The 23,504-nt window shown below is 43.6% G+C and overlaps 2 protein-coding genes across 2 annotated transcripts in view; both read left to right on the top strand.

The window, feature by feature from the left end:
* The first annotated feature begins 123 nt into the window (after positions 1-123).
* LOC122766327 (ladderlectin-like) lies at positions 124-2,963 on the top strand. The gene is made up of 7 exons (XM_044021095.1): positions 124-772; positions 905-1,031; positions 1,245-1,292; positions 1,483-1,592; positions 1,868-2,002; positions 2,077-2,185; positions 2,783-2,963. Exons 2-7 carry the CDS (start codon positions 962-964, stop codon positions 2,845-2,847), a joined length of 537 nt encoding a protein of 178 aa, XP_043877030.1. The 5' UTR covers positions 124-772; positions 905-961; the 3' UTR covers positions 2,848-2,963.
* A 1,188-nt stretch (positions 2,964-4,151) lies between these two features.
* Positions 4,152-23,504, top strand: part of dysf (dysferlin, limb girdle muscular dystrophy 2B (autosomal recessive)) — a 50,383-nt gene continuing 31,030 nt past the window's right edge. The window contains exons 1-35 of the mRNA XM_044021112.1: positions 4,152-4,419; positions 8,958-9,013; positions 9,736-9,827; positions 10,718-10,823; positions 11,998-12,121; positions 12,206-12,462; positions 12,539-12,667; positions 12,747-12,809; positions 12,910-12,960; positions 13,027-13,057; positions 13,140-13,255; positions 13,931-14,057; positions 14,160-14,263; positions 14,361-14,429; positions 14,524-14,567; positions 14,675-14,757; positions 16,289-16,321; positions 16,488-16,603; positions 16,899-17,012; positions 17,095-17,272; positions 17,372-17,496; positions 17,573-17,679; positions 17,815-18,010; positions 18,782-18,928; positions 19,020-19,151; positions 19,253-19,419; positions 19,802-19,916; positions 20,028-20,133; positions 20,304-20,443; positions 20,557-20,730; positions 20,933-21,017; positions 21,114-21,191; positions 22,183-22,364; positions 23,141-23,281; positions 23,441-23,470. Coding sequence (XP_043877047.1) covers positions 4,332-4,419; positions 8,958-9,013; positions 9,736-9,827; positions 10,718-10,823; positions 11,998-12,121; positions 12,206-12,462; positions 12,539-12,667; positions 12,747-12,809; positions 12,910-12,960; positions 13,027-13,057; positions 13,140-13,255; positions 13,931-14,057; positions 14,160-14,263; positions 14,361-14,429; positions 14,524-14,567; positions 14,675-14,757; positions 16,289-16,321; positions 16,488-16,603; positions 16,899-17,012; positions 17,095-17,272; positions 17,372-17,496; positions 17,573-17,679; positions 17,815-18,010; positions 18,782-18,928; positions 19,020-19,151; positions 19,253-19,419; positions 19,802-19,916; positions 20,028-20,133; positions 20,304-20,443; positions 20,557-20,730; positions 20,933-21,017; positions 21,114-21,191; positions 22,183-22,364; positions 23,141-23,281; positions 23,441-23,470 — 3,906 coding nt within the window. The 5' untranslated portion in view covers positions 4,152-4,331. The remainder of the gene's footprint in view (positions 4,420-8,957; positions 9,014-9,735; positions 9,828-10,717; positions 10,824-11,997; positions 12,122-12,205; positions 12,463-12,538; positions 12,668-12,746; positions 12,810-12,909; positions 12,961-13,026; positions 13,058-13,139; positions 13,256-13,930; positions 14,058-14,159; positions 14,264-14,360; positions 14,430-14,523; positions 14,568-14,674; positions 14,758-16,288; positions 16,322-16,487; positions 16,604-16,898; positions 17,013-17,094; positions 17,273-17,371; positions 17,497-17,572; positions 17,680-17,814; positions 18,011-18,781; positions 18,929-19,019; positions 19,152-19,252; positions 19,420-19,801; positions 19,917-20,027; positions 20,134-20,303; positions 20,444-20,556; positions 20,731-20,932; positions 21,018-21,113; positions 21,192-22,182; positions 22,365-23,140; positions 23,282-23,440; positions 23,471-23,504) is intronic.

The following is a 23,504-nucleotide window of genomic DNA, read 5'->3' as shown; positions in this document are numbered from 1 at the left end:
TATGTTTTAAACATGCTCAGTAAAGGGCCTGCATGTCTAACATGCAGCAACAGAAAAGGCTCCGCCCCTTCTGAGCTTATCTTTAGATGTTGCTAAATTTATCAGAGTAAGACGTTACGAGCTTAGCACGCACCAGTTTTTGGGCAGGTTCTCCAAATTGGATGTCCCTGAGGTTGCATCGGGAGCGTCGGTGCGCGGCCATTTCCAGATCTTTCCATGTGGACTCTGGCCGGGACACTCGAGGACACTCTCAGAGTTATTCTGAAGCTTTGAACCTTTGTTATCTTCACTGTGCGGCTGAGGGTTGTCGTCCTGTTGGAAGACAACCCTTTGCCCCGTAAACTGTAAACAAGACGTTTGGTATAATCTGGTTTTCAGGAGATGAGGATTAAATAGAGCTGGGTGAAAGTGTGTGGTTTGATGTATTTATGAATCTCTAGACAAAATGTTTTTTTAAAGCCTTGATAAAAAAACACCTGATGGAAATCTCACCATTGTTTTGCGAGCGTTAATCCGAGGTTATCGTGACCTTAAAATAAAACTCTTAAAAAACATTTTACATGATTTGTGACACTTGCCAAAAAAGTCAGTGCAGCACCGACTTTGTCACCGAAACGTGATTCTCTTATTTCCTCCGTTTTAACCTCAAAGCTAATAAAGTGATGACACTTACCCAAGTTACCCATCATGCACTGGGGCAGAGCAGGTCCAGGTGAGCGTGTGATAAGATAAAGGGTCGACGCGTGAGCTGCCAGATCGTCTGAAGCTGCAGGTTTGTTTCACAGCTTTTCCTCTTTTACTAAAACTTTATTGAGTCTTTTAAGAAAATAACTTATTTGTATTTACAAGATTACAATCGTAGACACTTTGTGTTTTTTATTTGCGATTGTCGTTCTCTAAACAGCACTGCGTGGAGTTTCACCTCTGGACAAAAGTCGTCGACGTTGTCTTGACAGTGAAGATGAAGTCTGTGATTCTACTCATGGTTGCCATGGTGACTCTGACCAGAGCTGAGGAGCTGAAGAGTGACGGTAGCTAAACAAACATTAAACATATAGTTTAATTTATTTTCATTGCTTTTAAATTTTGAGTGATCCATATATATACAGTATGTGTGTGTGTATATGTTTATACTTTTTTTTTAATATATTTTTTTTGCCAAGAATTGCAAAAACTAATTGTTTCTTACATTTTATTAGGAACAGAGAGATTTACTGTATATTTGGTGTTTTACATGTTTCCAGTTATCGAAGAAAAACCTGGAAACAAAACTGCACCGTCGGCTCAACAAGGTGGTGCAATTCTACTTAAAGTTCTACTTAAAATTTCAATTCTCTACTTAAAAATAATTGAATCTCTTTATTTTTGGAATGTTAATAGTCGCAAAATGGTCAGAAAATCTTAATGAACTGTTTGTTTTTACTTTTCTTGCATATTTTGTCTTCATCAAATATTAATTTTTAGTTTGATGGGTTTTTTTAGGAGAATTTTTGTCCCCTGAAGAGATCAGTGTTCTTTCCACTGGTTGGACGAACCTCGACAGGCGCCGTTTTCTTGTCGTCCCGTTTCCGATGACCTGGGCCAACGCTGAGGTAACGACGCTCCTTCGGAAACTATAAGTGTTAGCGTTAGCAACAAAATACTTAATTTCCTTATTTTTGTTCAATTTATTCTAATAAAAGTAAAATATAATGGGCCCAAACTTGACCCTTGAGGCACACCCTTCATCACTGACAACAAAATAAGTCACTCTGGAACCTGTAAAATAATATTTTTGATGTCAACAGTTTACATTGTGCTGTGATTAAATTGTAAACCGACGACGTTAAGACTAGAAATTGAACGGTCTTTTTTTGTTGGTTGACAGAGGAACTGTCAGTTACTGGGAGGAAACCTCGCCTCCATTCACAGCGTCACTGAATACAGGAGGGTTCAGCGGTTGATCCTGGCGGTCACCGGCTCGTTTCCTCACACGTGGCTCGGAGGCTCCGATGCAGAACAGGTGTGTTGTTGTTCATGGAAATGCTTGTTTGCCTGTTGTTTAGAACATTCATGTGACGGATTCTTCTATTCCAGGAAGGAACCTGGTTCTGGAGCGATGGTTCCCTTTTCAGGTTCAACCACTGGGGTCCAGGACAACCTGACAACTACATGTCCTCACACTGTCTGGTCATGAACTTCGGAGGTAAAAATTACACGTTTCTGTTATTATTGGCAGTATCCGGGTCGCTGGTGCAGCAGCTTTAGCAAGGACACCCAGACACCCGCCCTCTCCCTAGCAACTTCTGCCAGCTTCTCCGGGGGGGAACCCAAGGCGTTCCCAGGCCAGCTGATAGGTATAATCCCTCCAGCTTTTCCTGGGTCGGCCCCAAGGTCTGCTCCGTCCTCCTTGACCTGCCACCTTATCATGGTGGAGAAGTTTGAGTTCCATTTGGACCCCGGTAGGGTCTCCCTTGCCAGACAAATAGCGGTTCAGAAGGCCCCGAGGGATATCCAGGTTCATGTACTGGAGCCGGGGTTGGGGTGGGGCCCAGCTTGGCCCGTCCCGATCCAGTTACATGAGCTCATCCCAGCATGAAGGGTCGGGTGCTCTGTGGATCAGGTAGACTAAAGTGGGAGCCTTTGTGGTCCAATCCTCGGGTTGCAGAGCCTGGCTAAAGATTGTATTGTTAGGATTTTATCAATACTATTATTGATACTGATATAGTAAGCGTGCACTTCCCACCTCACCACCAGAGGGCAGACTCCTCTGTGTAATATCGTCCCATCTTTGCTTTCACAGAGGAGAAGAAATTTGACGACCAGCTTTGTCGCAACGAGAGAATTTCTGTCTGCTCCAGAGACTGATGTGTGGAGAAGACGTTGTCCAGTGACGGTGGACGCGTTTGTGTCTTCATCCTCGTCATCATCAGCAGCAGTACGATCTTTTTAACACACATTAAAAAACAAATAAAAAGACTAATGGAAAAAAGAAAATGTTAATATTTTATTAATGAATAGTTTATTTTTCATCCAGAAAAAAAAAATGGAACTGACATATTTTCAAAAGTTTCAACGAGACGTTAAATAAGAAAACTCACTCTCCCACACCAAAGCCCATAGAGAAAATGAGTGATTTTAACATCACAGCACACAGGAACTTCTGGTCCACTGCTGCCGCCATAACGAAGTTCAAATGTCTTATGTTGTGATTTCAGCATTTGAAATCCTTGGTTCAGATTGACCTCAGTGACACAAAGTGACCACACGAGGCAGCAGCAAACCAGCAGCTCCTGTGTCCCTGCGAGCTAAAATCACTGATTTTCTCTATGGGGTTTGGTGTGATGCTGTCGCTCTCGCTCTCTGTGAAAATGCAGAACAAGCACATTTTTCCACTCAGCACACTCAGCCTGTGTGTGTGTGTGTGTGTGTCTGTGTGTGTGTGTGTGTGTGTGTGTGTGTGTGTCAGGATTAGGATTGTTTATTGTGCAAAGACATGTGGGCACAGAGCTGGCCCTTTAAGCCAGTGTGATATAGTTTAGCATTTTCAGCATACTCACATATTCAGCACTGTGTGTGTGTGTGTGTGTGTGTGTGTGTGTGTGCTGTGAGCACCACCTGCTGCTAAGAACCAGCCTCAAACTGACACAGTGTTCACGTCTTTATCTCACTGTTAGACAGACTTTTCCAACAGGAAACTGAAGTTTGTAAAACGACTTACTCTCCCACACCAAAGCCAATAGAGAAAATCAGTGATTTTAGCTTGAGGGGACACAGGAGCTGCTGGTCTACTGCTGCCTCGTGTGGTCACTTTGTGTCACTGAGGTCAATCTGAACAAAGAAATTCAAAAGCCGATGTGACAAAATAAGACATTTGAACTCAGTGATGGAGGCAGCAGTGGATCAACAACTCCTGTGTGCTGTGATGTTAAAATCACTGATTTTCTCTATGGGGTTTGGTGTGGTTAAGTTACGGTTAGGCCTGGTCATTAACTGGTTATGGTTACGGTTAGAGGCGAGGCTGTGGTGCGTGGATGCTAATGCAGAGTCCTAACAAGGGTAGCTGTGTGTGTGTGTGTGTGTGTGTGTGGTGTGTGTGACTGAGACAGCTGAGAGCTGCAGCTCCACCAGTCTCTCTCTCTCTCTCTCTCTCTCTCTCTCTCTCTCTCTCTCTCTCTCTCAGTCTCAGTTCATTCTCTGTGCCTCTCGTCCATTTTCTCCCTCTGTATTTCCCGTCACTGAGTGGATTTTTCTTGGACTCACTGATGCTCGTATATATGGACCACAGAATGTGTGTGTAGGTGTCTGTGTTTTAAAGTGTGTGTCTGTGTGCGTGTGTGTGTGTGTGAGACATGCTCCGTGTGTTTATTCTGTGTGCAGAGCGTCTGCAGACGCCGGACGCCGACATCAGTGATGCTTACTGTCAAGTCATCTATGAAGGTAAGATGGAGAGCAAGTGTGTGTGTGTTTGTGTGTGTGTGTGATAGAGAGACTAAAAGACAGGGATGAAGTTTGTATGTGTGTGTGTGTGTGTGTGTGTGTCACAGACATCTCCTTCACTGTGTAACAGCTGATGAGTTATTATTGGAAAACACCTGAGTCATGGTTCATGGCGTCCAGGCCGAGTGGGGTGGGGCGGAGTGTGTATGTGTGTGTGTGTGTGTCTGTCTGTGTGAGAGGACTCATTTTAATGCCAGGGTCCTCACTAAGACAGCTGTATAAGAATGTGTGTTGTCTGTCATAAACACTGTACTTGTCAGGACCAGTAGATCTCCTCATGCCTAATGAGGCAGAACCTCATTTCTGAGGAACTGGTTTAGTGTAGGACTAAGATTTGAATTGTGGTTAAAAGTTATTGGCTGTTCCTGGTAAATTCATTTAATTCAACCAATTTATAAACTCCGTGCAGAGTCCCGAGAAGAATATCTGCACAAACGTGTGTGTGTTTGGAGACCCAGAGGGATCAACTCTTGTGGTTACAATAAACACTCTTGTGTTTTACTGAACACACACAGTTAAGTCACATTGGAGTTTTGTCACTGAATTATTTAGTCAATAATGAAGAACAGAAAACAGTCAAGGACCAAGAACTTATAGGAGAATCCACATTTATGTCTATTATGTTTTAAAACGCATGCATAAAAATGAGATTTCATTTATTTACCACAATGTCAGTAGATGACAGTTTACTGCAGTAGGAGACAGTTTACTGCAGTAGATGACAGTTCACTACAGTAGGAGACAGTTTACTGCAGTAGGAGACAGTTTACTGCAGTAGATGACAGTTCACTACAGTAGGAGACAGTTTACTGCAGTAGATGACAGTTCACTACGGTAGGAGACAGTTTACTGCGGTAGATGACAGTTTACTGCAGTAGGGACAGACAGTTTACTACGGTAGATGAAGATGACTTTACTACGGTAGATGACAGTTTACTGCAGTAGATGACAGTTCACTACAGTAGATGACAGTTTACTACGGTAGATGACAGTTTACTGCAGTAGATTTCACTATAGTAGATGACAGTTTACTTAGATGACAGGTAGATGACAGTTTACTGCGGTAGATGACAGTTTACTGCAGATGACACTGCAGTAGATGACAGTTCACTACAGTAGATGACAGTTTACTGCAGTAGATGACAGTTCACTACAGTAGGAGACAGTTTACTGCAGTAGAAGACAGTTTACAACAGTAGATGACAGTTTACTGCAGTAGATGACAGTTCACTACAGTAGGAGACAGTTTACTGCAGTAGATGACAGTTTACTGCAGTAGATTAAAGTCCAGTAGAAAAACAATAATAAACTTTATTCGAGTTTCAGTGTAACAACAGTTTCTTTTGTCCTTTTAACGGAAAGATTCAAATCTGCTGTAGAAAGAACAGATTACAGTAAAGTAGATTAGAGAAGAGAATATTACATTAAATAAATAATTATTATATATAAACTGTCATTTCAAAGTCTGTAATTCTGAAAAATGAACAATAAAACACAGTATTTTTATCTTTTACAGGAAACTCCTCGTGTGCAGTTCAATTTCATGTCAATAAAGTTGGAGACAAATAATTGTAAACATGAGTGTGACGGTGAACTGCTGCATTCATCCACCAACATATGATACAGTTACCCTTAATGGACACATGACAGTTGATAAGAACATCATCACATGACACGCACACGACCTTTCACCTTCATCTGAATTAACTTCATTCATTGACATTCTAAAGCAAATGAAACCTAAAACCCACCTGTAGCAACTAATTAATGATAATTAAAACATGAAGAATTCATTTATTTATGTCTAAACTGTAGTAAACTGTCATCTACATCTGCAGATGACAGTTTACTGCAGTAGGAGACAGTTTACTGCAGTAATATGTATCATATGATGGTGAATTACTGATGTTTGTCCAATAATAAATAATAATAATAATAGTAATAGTAATAAAAACCTGGAATGAGACTTTTCAATCCTGCAGCTGAAACAGATGCTTTTTTTTTCAGAATAAAATTCTGATAATTATTAGATTATAAACTTAGATGAGAGAGAGAGAGAGAGTGGTAGAGCGAGGTAGAACTGAGCACAGATGCAGGAAACACAGGGACAAGCAGGAGATAAGAGAGGAAAAGTCCACAGGAAATGTGAACGTTTCCTCTGGACGTGAATGAATTCCTCATGTTCTCACAGCAGTCAGAAGCAGACGCAGAACGAGTCGCGCCTCCGTCCACTCTGTCCTCTCCTCCTCTTCTCTTCCTTACTCTGCTTTTATTTTGGAGTTTTGTTTTTGTGTCAGAAATAATCTGAGGATTCTGGGAGTGAGTGATTTGAACCTCGCAGGTTTGGGTCGTTGGATGTAGCGGAGCGCGTCGGTCATGTTGCGTTGCGTTCTACAGCGTGCAAACAACCTGAGACACTCCCACCCGTTGGCGAGTGTCACCTTCAGAGGTAAGAGGTGCATCATGGGTAATTCAATGGGCAAAGGTGTAGTCAAAAAATAAATAAATTCAAATTTCTAACAAATGAAATGCTAAGTTCTGGGTCAACGACAGAAAATTGGTGGCAAATTTGAATCCTTTGCTCAGCAGATGCGTTTTTGTGTTAATTTATTAGCCTGTTTGCTAAATCCGTTTTTTCCCATCATACCTTTCGTTTCTGGTTCTTCCCACTTTATCCGAGCATGAAGAGTTGCAGTTTGCACACTCACGTCTTTTACATCTGAAATTAAAAAAATTTTCTTGCCAATTTTTTTCAACTAGAAACTCATCTTTTTGTCACCTTGTAAACCAAATTTGTAAACCACTCACTCTCCCAAACCAAAGCCCATAGAGAAAATCAGTGATTTTAACGTCACAGCACACAGGAGTTGTTGATCCACTGCTGCCTTCACTGATTTTCTCTATGGGCTTTGGTGAAGGAGAGTGAGTGCTTCACAAAGTATGGATTTTTTTTTTTTAATAATTTCTTCTATTAGTCTCCATCGTGTGTGTGTGTGTGTGTGTTGGCAGTGGCTCTTGTGTACATGTGCTGGTGTTTGTGCGCTGAAAGCAGGATTTCCTGCCAAAGTGTTGTTGTTGGAACCATAAGTGTTCTTTGTCAAAACCAGAAATAAAAGCTGGCACCACCGCCGCCGCCGCTGCTGCTGCTGCTGCTGCTGCTGTTCTAATTATATCCTCAACACATTGACATTCAGCTGCTGCCTCTTAATCAAACACATTAGATTAAAAATAAGTGATAAAGCAAAGAGAGTCATGTTGTTGGAAAAACTAGTTTCACGATGTATGTCAACAAAACAGAGAATCCCAGAAGGTATTGTGTCACTGCAGTGCCCTCTAGTGTTTTTGATTCAAGTCTCTCAAAGAGAAAAAAGTGTTGTCATCCCCTGACGGCCTAAGGAGAAGGTTTTCCACGGTTTATAAACAATGGTTGTATTAATTAAAGTTATCTTGCTATCATAGCTTGGGTATTAGCATAGCTAGAGGGTTATGGTTTGAACATAGACTATAGCTGTTGTAATTCAAGCTACCTTGCTAGGTTAGCTTAGGTATTAGCATTAGCTGGAAGGTCGAGGTTTCATCATAGACTGTATTTAACTATCTTGCTAGGTTAGCTTAGGTATTAGCATATCTAGAGGGTTAAGGTTTGAACGTAGACTATAGCTTGGGTATTAGCATTAGCTGGAGGGTTGAGGTTGACTGTCCAGAAACAACAGGTGTTATAACTAAAGCTAAATAGCTTTGTTATGTGTTGCCACAACAAGCTTCAGTTCCACTGTTGCTGATCAGAGTAAGAAACCGTCTTATTCAATTCTTTAATTATGCTTCTGAAAGTATGTTTTGATTTTTTTTAACTTTTATGTCTTTAATTTGAGGTTTGTGTGATGTTTACAGTTCAGGGACAGGCTAGCTTGTCACTCATTTCAGCTATCTGCTAAAAACAAAATCAACTCACACCCACGGACCTCGTCTAAACTTAGGTTTCCCGTGTGTGTGTGTGTGTGCGTGCGTGTCTGTGTGTGTGTGTGTGCGTGTGCGTGTGCGTGGGTCTATTCTGGGCTGATGACAGAGTTAGTGCCAGGCGCTGAGGAAGTGACGGCTGTGCCACTTCTGTGTGTCTGAGATGTTTATTCAGATAACAGCTGTTAACACACACACACACACACACACACACACACACACACACACTATGAACGCACCTCTATTCTTGTAAAATGTAATCAACAGTTTATATTTAGTGTGTTTTTGTGTCGCCAACGTTAAAAATGTGTATTATTTTGGAAAGTTTCTGGCAATAATGCACACATTCTTCATTTCGATCTCATATAAATGTATATTTATAATGTTAGCATTATATTTATATAGACAATAGTCATTGTCTCTGTTTCCTGTGTCATCAAGGACACATATTATAATTGTGGCTGAAAGACAATTGTTGTCTCAGATTTGTTGATTTTGTTTTGTTCTACATTTTTCTCCAGGATCTAAGAAGAAGACAAAGGTCATCAAGAACAACCCGAACCCCGTGTGGAACGAGGTACGACCTGAACGCGACCTCACGCTCTCTGTTACCTGAAACACCACCATCACTTCCTGTTTTTACGACAGTTTTGGAATGACGACTAAAACTAATATAAAAAACATTTTTTTATTGCCAAGCTTCACGGCAAAAGGTTTACACAGGAAATAGTCAAAAAAATCAGAGGCTCTTATTTTGAAAGATAACACAAGAACATGGATTTAACGACTAAAAATGTAATATAACATTGTTTTGATTTAAAATCAAATCAAACCTGCTGAAAATTATCTGCTGAAATCCTCGGGCTGATTACTGATGCTGATATTTTGTAGCACAGAGGCTCGGGCTTCACGGCCCCTGGGCCCCCTGGGCCCCCTGAGCTCCTGGGCCCCTGAGCTCGTTCAGTGATCTTTTTTTGTTACTTACTACATTAAAACGTTTATTTTATTTTTAGTTTGATTTAAGAAGTCATAAAAATGACCAGGTCAGTGACTCTTATTTTGAAAGCCAGGTTAAAAGGAAGTGGTGCTATATAAGCCTGACTGTTGTGTATTAGTTTGCACTTCCAGGCCACCGTACAAATATCTTTTAAAACACTAATAAAAATGTTTTCCTTCATTTTTAGACCAAACTGTGACCCGAGAGACAAAGAACCTGTCGCTGCTCTGTGATGATCATGTGACTCGCGTTGTCGGCTGATTCTGATGTCGCTGGTGTTTGTTGTTGTGTGTGTGTTTCAGGGCTTTGAATGGGACCTGAAGGGGATCCCTCTGGACTCTGGAGCAGAACTGCACTGTGTCGTCAAAGACCATGAGAAGATGGGCAGGAACAGGTACTGACCCAAACCTGACCCTGAACCAGGAGGAGGAAGAGGAGGGCGGGGTTTGAGGATTGAGGAGCAGGAGGAGGGCGGGGCAGGTTAATGAGTCAAAGTGAAACAGGGGAATAAAGGTTTGGGAAAACGGATAAATTCCTCGCTCACACAACAGGAAGTGGGATAAAGACTCGAGGCGTGTGTCCTGCACCGCTTTGTTTGTGACGTGGTTATTTTTGGACAATGTCTCCTTCAGAGGTCAAAGGGCAGGCTTGAAAGAATGGTGTCGTCCTTTGATTGTTTTTGCTCAGTCATGTTTCCACACATTCACTGATGTGAGCGGTTGATTCTTCAGTCTCAGACCAGAGTGTGACAAGTTTGTCCTTCGGTTAGCAACTTCCTGTCTACATATTTTTGTTTCAATCAATCTGAAATGTATGTGACGGGTAGGCGATCACCCAAGTATGTTCCCATTTAATTTTGGTAAGAATCCGCCCACTGATGACGTCACAATTGCTAATAGATTCTCAAGAAATCACCATCTCTTATTAATGGGGAAAACTTTAAAATAAACTAAAAGATCTCTGTCAAAACTCATCAGATTTTAACGAAATTTGGTTTGTGTATGCAGGATCAGACACTCTACCATGAGACTCAGTTTCATCCAGATCTAAGAATCTGCCCCACGACGACGTCACAGAAATGATCAAATATTCAAGAAATCCTCAAATTCGACATAAAAAAAAATCCCCTTCATTCACAGCAAACTTATATGCAACATTTTCTTTTAATCACGAGATTGGGTTTGAGTGTTTAGTCCAAGTCTCGCCTGTGATCAAACCCTGCAACAACCCATTCTCCCACTGAACCACCACGTGACGACGATAATCTGGACTTTTGTTTTTCAGGTTCCTGGGAGAATGTCGCCTGGGTCTCAGAGACGTCCTCAACTCTCCAGGCCTGGCTGCGTCCTTCACCATCTCCCTGCTGGACACGAAGAGGAACAACACCGGGGTGAGGACGCACACGCACACACATGCACACACTCACACACTCACACGCGCACACACGCACACACATTCATCTACAGCCTCACTGTATATGATTCAGTGTTAAATCAACAAGTTTCCTGGACCTCAAACTTCAGGAAGACGTTCTCCACCTCCTTTTTCCACACGCACGCACACACACACACACACACACGCACACACGCACCTTCAGTCTTCGTCAGTTTTTTTAAAGCTGTATTTGAAATGGCGTTGTGTTTTTCCATTCTTATTTCCGGAACTAAAAACAAAGTCTTCCTGTCAGTGAGCCTGAGACACACACGCACACACGCCGCACACACACGCACACACACGCCGCACACACACACACAGAGTCCACAGATTCAATAAAACAAGGACATTTAAATCAATCCTGTGAGGCTGTTTTTGCATTTCCATGATTTATAGTCATTTGTACTGTGTGTGTGTGTGTGTGTGTGTGTGCGCCCCCCACAGGTGGGGAGGTTGGCACTGACCTTAAATTTGGAGCAGTCAGGAGGAAGTGAACGTCGTTATAAAGTTGTTAAACTCCGTGTTTATTTTTGTACAAACCTTCAGACGCTTCATCTCCTCAACTTCTTTTTCCTGTTGAAGGAAACTGCAGAAGAGTGACGACACCTTCACTTTCAACAAACCTGCTGCAGTCAACACAAGATTCTTCATCTCCATCTTCTTCTGTCTCCTTTGTCATCTTCTTCCATGTTCTTCTTTTTCTTCATCATCTTCTTCTCCGTCTCCTCCTTCTCCATCATTGTCCTCTGTCTCCTTCTTCTTTGTCATCTTCTTCCATGTTCTTCATCATCTTCTTCTTCGTCTCCTCCTTCTCCATCTTTGTCCTCTGTCTCCTTCCTCTTTGTCATCTTCTTCCATGTTCTTCATCAGGGTTAGGGTGAGGGTTCATCCTCTTCTCATCCTCTCTTCCTTCTTCAAAGATCTTGGTCACATGGTTCTTCTTTCAGAAGTTACCAGAGCCGAGTTGACCTCGTAACGGGGACATCAGCCTTGTCCTTTCACGATTTGGACACCATTGTCCCTACTGGGCGACGCACCAGTGACATCACAGTAACACGAGGGCGGGGTCACTGTTGTTAAATATATAATAATAATAAATAAATAAATATGGTGTCCTCTGTCTCCTTTAGGCCACACTCACCCTTCAAGTGTCCTACTCCCCTCCTCATGGATCACTTCCACCCTTCCAGCCTGCGTCCCATTCCGAGTCTCTTCCTCACGCCAACCCAAACGTGGAGCTGGACACCGTCACCAGTAAATAAAACATCGCATTCAAAATGACGTTACGTCGTTTTCTTTCGTTCGTCTGGGTTCAGTTTCCATCAACTGTCTGTGCAGTGATTTCTCTGGACACGTTGGGCGAGGAGGACACGGAGAGCATGCTGATCCTGGAAGCTCCAGAGGACCAGGAGCCCGACGACGGGCGCTCCATGGTCATCGTCGGCCCTCAGGGGCCCACGGGCAAGGAGTCGCCCACGGCACAGACGCCCAAGCGCTCGCCGCCGTCCTACAACACTCACGGAGGACTGAGGAAGAGGAGGAGGGGCTCGAGCGGTCAGCAGAAACCTCTGCCCAACAAACCCCAGGACCTTCAGGTGAGGACAGGACCACGAGACGTCAGAAACCAAACAGGAAACACGTAAGTAAATGACGGCGCGCTTTCTTCTCCAGGTTCGCGTGCGGGTCATCGAGGCGAGACAGCTGCCGGGCATCAACATCAAGCCCGTTGTCAAGATAACAGTCGCCGGACAGACGAAGAGGACACGCATCAGGAAAGGAAACAACCCGGTGTTCGACGAGGTAAACCGGTTCTCCGCCGTCACCCACTGATGTCGCCAACAAATTTAAACTGCTGATCATTATTGTTTCCTCTCGACAGACTTTCTTCATGAACTTCTTTGAGACGCCGTCAGACCTGTTTGACGAGCCCATCTTTGTCACTGTGAGTCCCGACTCTTGTTTTTCTTCCATTCATTCATTCATTCATTCATCATATACATCTTCGTGTAAACGTAAAATCCTTCTCTCTCTCTGAATAACAGGTGTGTGACTCTCGCTCTCTCAGAACTGACGCCGTCATCGGTGAATTTAAGGTAAAATTTAATTTAATGGTTGTTTTTCGAGCAGAAATAAAAAAATTAACTTTTTTTTGTTTTCAGTTGGACGTTGGAACTGTTTACAACGAGCACAGTGAGTCTACTTTTATAGTTTTGTTTTTGTAGAATGTGAGGAACGATTTTTTACTGATTTATTTTCTGTTGACAACGCTCAGGACACTGTTTCTTGAGAAAATGGCTGCTGCTGTGTAACCCCGACGACCTCTCTGCCGGGGTCAGAGGTTACCTGAAGGTCAGCCTGTTTGTCTTGGCAGCTGGAGACGAACCACCAGTGAGTTTCACTTTAAGATAATCTATAAACTAATAATCTACAAATTTATTCTCTAAGATTAATACAAATAATTGAAGATTAGCATATTAGCATGCTAATATATAAATTAGAAGTATCTATGATGATATTTATATGCTAAAAATATGTTATTTTTAATGCTATATTGTATACTAGTACTACTTGTTAGCATAGTATGCTAGTATATTAACCTAATCCTAAATTAACCTACAAATGCTAATACATGTTAAAGTTAACATGCTGGTATATTGGATGATTAATCGCAGCATGTCGTATTTAGAAATGTTAGCTTGTGGTAGTTTCTATCTAATAAATAAAGCGATTGAATGTTGTACTGTATATTAGCATACCAACATGCTAGCAAAGTAAATGCCACCATGTTTTATTTGTTAGCATATAAACATGCTAATATGGTAAAAGTTAATATGTTAGCCTATAATAATAGCATGTTGATATGCTAATGTTCTATGCTATCAAGTGCTATCGACACTTGAACATGCTAATATGATAAATGCTACCACTTCACACCCGCAGTGGTCTCTTGCATATGAGGAATGCTAGCACGTTGCCTTGCTCACTAACACCAGTCAAGTTTAAATGTACCGTGTTATCGTGATTGTAGCTATCATGCTAGCATTTCTACACAAACATTGTCAGGCTGATAAACGTGAGTGCGTGGAGGACAAAGAGGACATTGAAGGAAACCTGCTGAGACCAGCTGGTCTTTCTCTGAGAGGAGCCACCTTCACCCTGAGGATCTTCAGAGCTGAAGACCTGCCACAGAGTGAGAAGACCTTCCTCCTCCTCTTCCTTCTTCTTCTGTGTTTACGATTCATTCTTCTGCTTTAAAAAACAGAGATTGATCTTTTCCTTTTCCTGTCTGCAGTGGACGACGCCTTCATGGACGGGATGAGGCAGATTCTCGGGTTCGACAGCAACAGGAAGAACTTGGTGGACCCTCTGGTGGAGATCCACTTCGCCGGCAAAACGGTGTGTCTTCCCCCAAAATAACACTTTAATCCAGACCCGACATCAAAGTCCAAAAACTGAAAGTGGAAAGTGGATTAACGTTTTCTGTTATTTTCAGATCTGCACCAGGATTCTGGAGAAGAACGCCAATCCTCAGTGGAACCAGAGTCTGACGCTGCCGATCCGAGTGAGACGCTTGACCGAACAGTGGAAATCCACATTGTCATGAAGCTGTACTGCGACACTCGTCATTTCACATGTGTGTTATCTCTCTTTTCCAGTTTCCCTCCATGTGTGAGAAGATGAGGATCAGAATTCTGGACTGGTGAAGCCTGGCCAACATTAGAACATTCACATTTTTTCCTGTTTGGATTTTATTTCACATGGCAGACGCTTTGTTGACTCCTCTGTCTCTGATTTGTCTCATTCCAGGGACAGAGCCAGTCACAACGACATCATTGGCACCACCCACCTCTGTATGTCCAAGATCTCCGCCCCTGGAGGAGAGATAGACGGTGAGTTAACGGTGAAATCTGGCACAAACTGGTCTGAGCTGCACTGGACTGGACTGGGCCCCAGCCAGTACAGTTTGGACTAGAAATGGCGGGTTTTGGACACTGGTGTGGATCCTGTTGTGAGAACTTTGCGATCAAACACGGAGACTGACTTTGACCAAGATCCCACTTGTCCGGATGCTGCAAATCAATAAAAGTGGACAGCCTGGACGATGGTGTCCGTCTTAAGCTGTGTCAGCACATTCAGTCTGGAAATTGGTCAAAAGGGTCCTTGAAAAGTCCTTGAATTGGTTGTTAACCATGGTGAGAGAACCCAGAGTCCTGACACAGGGAGTTGTAATCAGAATCGAGTCGAAATTCTATTGGTTTAGATGATTGTGTTTCTAAAATGGTCTGATGTACTGGTACCTGGTTTGACCTGGAACACTGTGAGCCAATCTCTCTGGATTAAAGACCTGCATCACATTAGTCTAGACCTGAACGTGACTTTGCTTTATTTGCTCAGAACCTTTGCTAAGATGGTTCGGCTTCACGTTGCACGGCTTTGACGTGGATGAAACAAACCACAGATCTTCTGGTTTGAGGTCTTCAAGTCGGTCCTGGTAAATGCATTTTGGGTCTTCTTTCTTTTAGGAGAATTTAACAAAATTTGATCAGAGGTTACTGACGGTTTTGGGGGAAGAATCAGCAGCTTCCTGCGTACGTCGGTCGTCTTGACGATCCCTGAGTCTCGATCTGTGCTTTGTGAATCTAACGGAGCATGTCTGTTTTTTCCTACACAGTTGTCTCACGCACGGCGACTAACCCTGGTGTGTTTGTGCGACAAGCGCTGACGTTTGTCTTGTTCTTGTCCTGTAGAAGGAAAACGACGCATGAGCTTTGAGTCGACCTTTGTCATCGTCATCATCTGGCACCTGAATCCCAACCAAATCTGATTCTGAAATTTTGAATCTGAAGAATTTTAGCTCAAGTTTGTTCTTGAAAATGAGTTCTAGACATTTTACGATATTTGCAGAGAGAGTTTGTCCAGTCATTGTCGGTAGGGATGCTCGATATAATTGGTATCAACAGATGCCAACATCCTCCCAATATTGATTATCGCCCCGAGAACTCCAGATATATCGTCATACCAGATGTTGGCAAAAAGTCCAACATCGTGTGACATGTTGACGACAGCAGGAGAAGGTCCGTAACATTCACGGCAAGGGGGTGGAGCCTGACCTGAGCATGCAGGAGGCGGGACCCGCCGTCAACCGCTGTGAATAATCTGGAACTCCTCCTGCCGAGTTCTCACATGAGCCTGTAGTCTGGAACATAATCTGGATTTTGTGTTGACTTTGAGGCTTGAAGGAGAATTGGTGGATTTGACCAAATCTTTCAAGGTTGGACGTCTCAGTTTGATGGGAAAAGGTTTCAGTTTTGTGATTTGCATCGGTGTGTGTGTGTGTGTGTGGCATTCAAAGACATCACTGTCGTCTCTGTCTCTTGTTCTACATTTATCTAAAACCATCCTTCCTCTCTATGCATTCAGATGACTTGTCTCCACGGACCGTCCACTCTGGCAGTACGTCCACCATCCTCTCTTTCACTGACCGTTTCAATCCAATCAAACATCAGATTAGACTCTTCTGATTTAGAACATCGTGTTCTGATCGTCATCTCAATCATTTTCATCCAGTTTAATCAAACTTGACTTCATGTTCACATTTTCCAAATCTCATGTCGCGCAGTGGACGACAGCCTCGGTTTCCTGCCGACGTTCGGTCCGTGTTTCGTGAACCTGTACGGCAGCCCCAGAGAGTTCACCGCCTTCAACGACCCACACGAGGCGCTCAACCTCGGAAAAGTAAGCTCTCGTGACTCCAGAACTTCCTGGAGACACTTGGTGTTTTTTCCCCACACTTGATTTCTTTAGAAAACGTACAGAACAGTCAGGTCCAGACTCTTCAGGAGGTTTTCTGACAGGTTCTCGACAGCAGGAGAATCTCCTGAACGTACACATATATGTATATATATACATATATGTGTATACATATATATGTATGAATATATATATTTAGAATATAATCATTTCTTGTTTTGTCCTCAGGTGACGTCGTTTTTAAAGTGATATTTTAACGTGCTGATTGGTTGACTCTCAGGGAGAGGGCGTGGCCTACCGAGGTCGCGTTTTACTGGAGCTGAACACGAAGCTTGCGGACAAGCCAGAGCAGAGAACTGAGGACGTCCCATCGGACGACCTGCTGGTGGTGGAGGTGAGAGACACAGAGGACACGTGAAGATGCGTCTGTCCTTCCGTCCTTTTCCCCTCCCTCAACCTGTCCCTCTGTCCCACAGAAGTTCCTCCGGAAGAGGAAGTTCTCACTCTTCGTGGAGTTCTACTCGGCCACGCTGCTGCAGGACGTCGACGACGCCATCCAGTTTGAGGTCAGCATCGGTAACTATGGCAACAAGTTCGACTACACCTGCCTCCCTCTGGCGTCCACCACGCAGTTCAGCAGAGCCGTGTTTGACGGTACGTCAAGAAGAATCGATAAAAGGACTACAACAACAATAATAATAACAATAATAATAATACTACATTTTTGTATATGTGTGTGTGTGTGTGTTCCAGGTTGTCACTACTACTATCTGCCGTGGGGAAACGTGAAGCCGGTGGTGGTTCTGTCTTCAGAGTGGGAGGACGTCATGCCGAGGATCGAAGCTCTCAACATGTTACTGACCATCACACACAGACTGGTGAGTGTGTGTGTGTGTGTGTAAATATACATACATTAATCTACACATCATTCACCACGTGTGTGTGTGTGTTCAGGAGGAGAACCTGCAGCGAGTGCAGATGGAGGTGAAGACAGGAAGTGACCTGGAGGAGGTGGAGCTCCGAGTGGTGGAGCTGCTGGACCAGGTCATCACAGACTGCAGGTAAAAAAACCTTTTTTACTCTAATTTACCGCACATTTTATTGAACAGTTGTAAAGAAATGACGGTACGTTCAAATAAAAATGAACAGTAAATAATCATCAGCGTATACGTTGACTTTTTCTCCTCGCTCTGCAGCGAGGAGTTGCCGTCTCTCGCTCAGTGGCAGTGTGCGACGCCTCTCGATCGCTCGCTCAGACACGTGCGAACGTTGCACCTGCAGCAGATCATCGCGGCGGCGCTCGCTCTCAAACACGGACCGGCCACCGACCTTTCCACCGTGCTGGAGCAGGCGGAGGACTGGGCGAGCAGGCTGAGGACGATGTCTGAGGAGGTGAGAAGACGAGACACGACACCAGGACACAACTGGACGACTAACACGATTTATTCCTGTTTGGAATCATGAGAACGACAAGTTTACCAAGTTTGGTTAAAATCGGAGCAACTATGTGCGACTTAGACGCGCTAGCATACATTTTGCCCACTTCCTGTTGCATCGAAAATGCCCAAAAAAATCCTCAACTTCGGGAATAAACACGACAAACTCACTGATTTTCGTCCTGATCCAACAACCTTTGTCTGACCATGACCCAACTCTTGGGGGCGCTGTGGAGCAGTAATGCCTCACTTAAAACCAATTAAATGACTCATTATAACAATGATCACGTAGTTCTGTTTAAGCTTTCAAAAAGTGGAATTTTATAATAGTTTTCCTGCCATTTTAACATCAACTTTGTCGGAGCGCTGAGGCCACGCCTTTTTCACGCAGAGAAAATCCTTTGATAACTTTTAATCGTTAACTTGTCTAGAACGCGTGGACAGAGTTTGACGTGGCTAGCTCAAACATGCTAGACGCCAAGTTTGTTTTTCCAAAATAGACGACTTCTGGGTGGGCGGAGATGGAAGTACGTTGAATGAGAATGAATGAGAGAATGAGATACTGAGTGATTGAGAATGAGAGAATGATTGATTGAATGCGTGAATGAGATAATGAGTGAATGAGAATGAGAAAATTAGTTAATTAGTGATTGAGAGAATGAGTGAATGACTGAATGAGAATTAAATGAAACACATTTAGTTGAATTTGAACATGTTTGTCTCTCAGCCTCAGAACAGTCTTCCCGACATCGTGATCTGGATGCTTCAGGGCGACCGCCGCGTGGCCTATCATCGCATCCCGGCGCACACCGTCATCTTCTCCCAGGTGCATTGTGGGAAACACTGTGGACAACTGCAGACCGTCTTCCTCAAGGTACAAACGCACAGTTTATCTTGTGTGTTTCGTTTGATTACACTTCCTGACATTGACGATTGTTATTATTCCATGACTGTTATGGCGACAGTACCCACAAGGCAACGGGGCCGAGGCCAAACTTCCCGGTCAGCTGAGAGTCAAAGTGTGGTTTGGATTGACCGCAGACGTCAAACACTTCAACCAGTACGCCGAAGGAAAAGTGTCTGTGTTTGCTGAAACGGTAAGACGTGCTGTTCACTCCCGGGCAGGTAGGGGGCGCTCATTCAGTTCTGTTTACATGTTTCTCTCTTTCTGTGTGTGTGTGTGTGTGTGTGTGTGCAGTATGAGAACCAGACGCGGCTCGGCCTGGTGGGCAGTTGGGGTACTACAGGTCTGACTTACCCTAAGTTCAGTGACATCACTGGAAGAGTCAAACTTCCCAAAGACAGTTTCAAACCGTCGCCAGGCTGGACCTGGGGAGGAGAGTGGTGCATCAGCCCCGAGAGGACGTGAGTGTGTGTGTGTGTGTGTGTGTGTGTGTGTGTGTTCACGTCTTTATCTCACTGTCAGCACTCACTCTCCCACACCAAAGCCCATAGAGAAAATCAGTGATTTTAACATCACAGCACACAGGAGTTGTTGATCCACTGCTGCCTCCATCACTGAGTTCAAATGTCTTATTTTGTCAATTCGGCTTTTGAAATCCTTCGTTATGATTTAAATCAGTGACACAAAGTGACCACGCGAGGCAGCAGTAGACCAGCAGCTCCTGTGTCCCCGCGAGCTAAAATCACTGATTTTCTCTATGAGGTTTGGCGTAGGTAAAGTTATTGTATGCATACATATATGTTACGTGTGTGTGTGTGTGTGTGTGTGTGTGTCTGTCCTCAGACTGCTGTATGATGTGGACGCTGGTCACATGACCTTCAGTGAGGAAGTGTTTGAAAACCAGATGCGGTTACCAGGGGGACAGTGGATCGGCATGCCAGAGGGATACACTGATGTGGTAAGTGTGTGTGTTTGTGTGTGTGTGTGTGTGTGTGTGTGTGTCAGAGCCTCACTGAAGTTAAATCTGTTGTTTGTTTGTTTGTTTGTTTGTTTGTTTGTTTGTCATCAGAACGGTGAGAAGGCGGTACCAAAGGACGAGGTGGACTGTCCTCCAGGTTGGGTGTGGGACGAGGTGGAATGGAGCGAAGATCTGAACAGAGCTGTGGATGATCAAGGTGAACACACACACACACACACTGGCACAGAAACACACACACACGCTCACACACACACACACACACACTCGCACAGAAACACACACATGAAGAACCCTTTTAAACCACTCTCTCTGTCTTGTGTGTGTGTGTGTGTGTGTGTGTGTGTGTGTGTGTGTGTGTGTGTGCAGGCTGGGAGTACGGTCTGACCATTCCTCCTGACCGTCGTCCAAAGTCCTGGGTCCCTGCAGAGAAAATGTATCACACGAACAGAAGAAGACGATGGACAAGAATGAGACGAAGAGACACACACAGATCACAGCTCAATCAGGTTTTTTTCAGTTTTCTTCATTTGTAGAAGTTGCAGTTACTTGATTTCACCACTAGATGGAGTTAAAGTTTCACAGATGAAGTGATGATGTGTGTGTGTGTGTGTGTCCACAGCAGCGTCCAGAGGACACAGAGCGTGAAGGTTGGGAGTACGCGTCTCTGTTTGGTTGGAAGTTTCATCTAAAGACCAGAAAGACCGACAGTTTCAGGAGGAGACGCTGGCGCCGCCGCATGGAGCCTCTGGAGAAGACGGGCCCGGCGGCCATCTTTGCTCTGGAGTGTTCTCTGGTGAGGGAGTCACATGGTCATTCACACGTTCATCAGAACACGATGAGTGAATGAAACGTGAATGAAACGTCTGTCATGAGAACATTTATGAAACTTTTTTTGAAGGTTTTATTTTGGGATTCTTAACCATCTTCCTCCTCCTCTTCTTCATCTTCCTCTCCATCGTCCTCCTCCTCCTCTTCCTCCTCTTCCTCCTCCTCAGAGCAGCATCGAGGACAAAAGTGACGAAAAGTCGGTCACGACCGCGTTTGGTGTCAACAGACCGACCATTTCCTGTTACTTTGATCGTGAGACTTTTTTTCTTTCATCTTCACCTTTTTTTTGCCCTCCTCCTCTTCTTCATCTTCATTTGTTAATGTGTGTGTGTGTGTGTGTGTGTGTAGGTGGCACGCGGTATCACCTGCGTTGTTACCTGTATCAGGCCAGAGATCTGTTGGCCATGGACAAAGACAGCTTCTCAGGTAATGATCCACCGCTCACGTCCGCCACATGGCGCCCTCTGCTGGTTCCACACAGAAATACATGCGTTTCTCTCACAGAAGTTTCCTCCTGATCAGTCTCTGATTTCCACGACAGAAAATACTGTTTTCTTTATTTCATGTTCAGTATTCAGTTCTGTTTTAATCTGGTTTAACAATCTAGTCTGATTATCAGATTATTATCTTTTCTTTATTTCTCTCTCACACACACACACACACACACACACACCATGATGATGTATTCACTTATGTCCATTACCTCATATAAACAGAAACACAAACAGCCCATGGGGGTTATGTAAGTGTGTGTGTGTGTGTGTGTGTGTGTGTGTGTGATCTCCAGGGTTAATTGAGGGCTTGTGGGAAAATGCATCTTAGCTTCTGTTTACTCTGATGCTAACGGCTCCACAGAGACTCTTTACTCGGCCTGGAATAATAAACTGCTCTGTGTGTGTGTGTGTGTGTATGTATAACTGTACGTGTGTGTGTGTGTGTGTGTGTGTAACTGTACAAATGTGTGCGTTTGTGTTTTAAAACGGAGGAGAGTGGTTGTGACCTGGAATAACAAACCTCTCTGTACAGCGTTCCCAGCGTCTCCTGCTTCAGCATTCCAAAACTGCTGATGTCACACACTCAGACACACGCACACGCACACACAAAGACAAACACAAATACACACACGCACACAAAGACACGCATGCACTAATCTCATACTTTTGTCAGTTTAAAAAGTTGAAAAAAGGCTGTGGAGCTCAAAAAAATACAGTCCTAGTGATTTATTGTGCTCTGATTATTGTGGAATTTTCATTTCCACAAGCTCATATTTAATAACGATCTAGAAAGTTTCTTATTTTTTCCGATTATTTTTGATCTGATAATTGTAACATAGAATAATTTCGACAAATATGCTCGTTTTAACTTACATTTGTTGCTTTGTTTGATATCGGTAACATTTTATTTGGTTTTTTTTTAGATGCCTACGCTGTGGTGTCGTTCCTCCATCAGTCCCAGCGAACGGTGACGGTGCGTAACACTCTCAATCCCACCTGGGACCAGACGCTCATCTTCTACGAGGTGGAGATCTTCGGCGACCCCGAGGCCATGGCGGCGAATCCTCCCAACGTCGTGGTGGAGGTTTACGACGAGGATTCTTACGTGAGTGTTTGACGTCCACGAAAAGTCGCGTCCGTCCCCGTTTTTTCTTTGCAGGAACTCACTCATTTAAATCTGCTACAGTCGTTCACTTGGATTCTTTGAAGTTTTATGTGGTAATGACCTTCAAAACACGCTCTGACGACCCTTCAAATTTGGTCCAAACGTTCACTTGGACTCTGGATGAACTGAGTACATTTTTGAAGCCATTTTTTAATGAACATAATTTTATTGCGTGAACTCAAGGAAGAACCTGACTTTTTTTCCTTTTTGGAAGCAGGAGCTTCTTTGGGATTTTGTACGAACGTTCACTTGGACTCACAGAAGTATTCATTATGTATCAGGTCAAAGATTTCGTGAACCCAAAGTTGTAGAACGATTTTTCTTCTGAATTTGGTCCAAAACGTTCAAACTTTCACTTGGACTAACATGAATTCAGGGGGCCATTTTTTAATGAATATCATTTTATTGTGGCTCAAACGTTCACGTGAACTCAAGGAAGGACCTGGCTTTTGTTGCTTTTGGAAGGAGGAACTTCCCTGGGAATTACCAGCGAATCCTTTGGGATTTAGCACAAACATTCACTTGGACTCGCAGATAAATTCATTAGAAATCAGGTCAAACAACTCAAAGTTGTAGAAAGATCTGTCCAGGTTTTCTTCGGGATTTGGTCCAAACGTTCACTTGGATTCAGCGTTCACTTGGATTCAGCGTTCACTTTTCCACTGAGAAATGACTGAGAACGCTAATGTTGTTGTTTTTGTGCGTGAATCTTCCAGAGTGCTGACGAGTTCCTGGGTCGCTGTGTGTGCCAGCCCTCGCTAGCGCCGTCACCTCGTCTCACCTGGTTCCCGATTCGTTTTGGCGACAAATACGGCGGCGAGCTGCTGGCCGCCTTCGAGCTCATCCGCAGGGAAAAGGTCAGAGGTCGTTTGCTCCTCCACATTCAAACGCTCTCACAGTGCAGGTTGTGTTTATGTTGTGTTATGTTAATACAGTTTGTAACAACTGAAAATCATTGAATGTGTACAAATATAAACATTTCTGACAATAATTCCCTCTAAATTTCGTGTCCACAGCCTGCGATTCATCATATTCCCGGTCAAGAGGTTGGTTTTATTTTGTTATTTTTGCACTTTTACT

The sequence above is a fragment of the Solea senegalensis genome, linkage group LG3, assembly GCF_019176455.1.
Source record: "Solea senegalensis isolate Sse05_10M linkage group LG3, IFAPA_SoseM_1, whole genome shotgun sequence".
NCBI classification, from domain to species: Eukaryota; Metazoa; Chordata; class Actinopteri; order Pleuronectiformes; family Soleidae; genus Solea; species Solea senegalensis.
Note: the sequence above shows the minus strand (reverse complement) of the source record. Positions and strands in the feature narration are given on the sequence as shown.

Excerpts from the sequence above, each read along its gene's own strand:
- LOC122766327 (XM_044021095.1), top strand. The coding sequence starts at position 962 with ATGAAGTCTGTGATTCTACTCATGGTTGCCATGGTGACTCTGACCAGA. Across the intron at positions 1,032-1,244 it reads TGAGGAGCTGAAGAGTGACG|TTATCGAAGAAAAACCTGGA; the intron begins GTAGCTAAACAA and ends ACATGTTTCCAG. Across the intron at positions 2,003-2,076 it reads GAGGCTCCGATGCAGAACAG|GAAGGAACCTGGTTCTGGAG; the intron begins GTGTGTTGTTGT and ends CTTCTATTCCAG.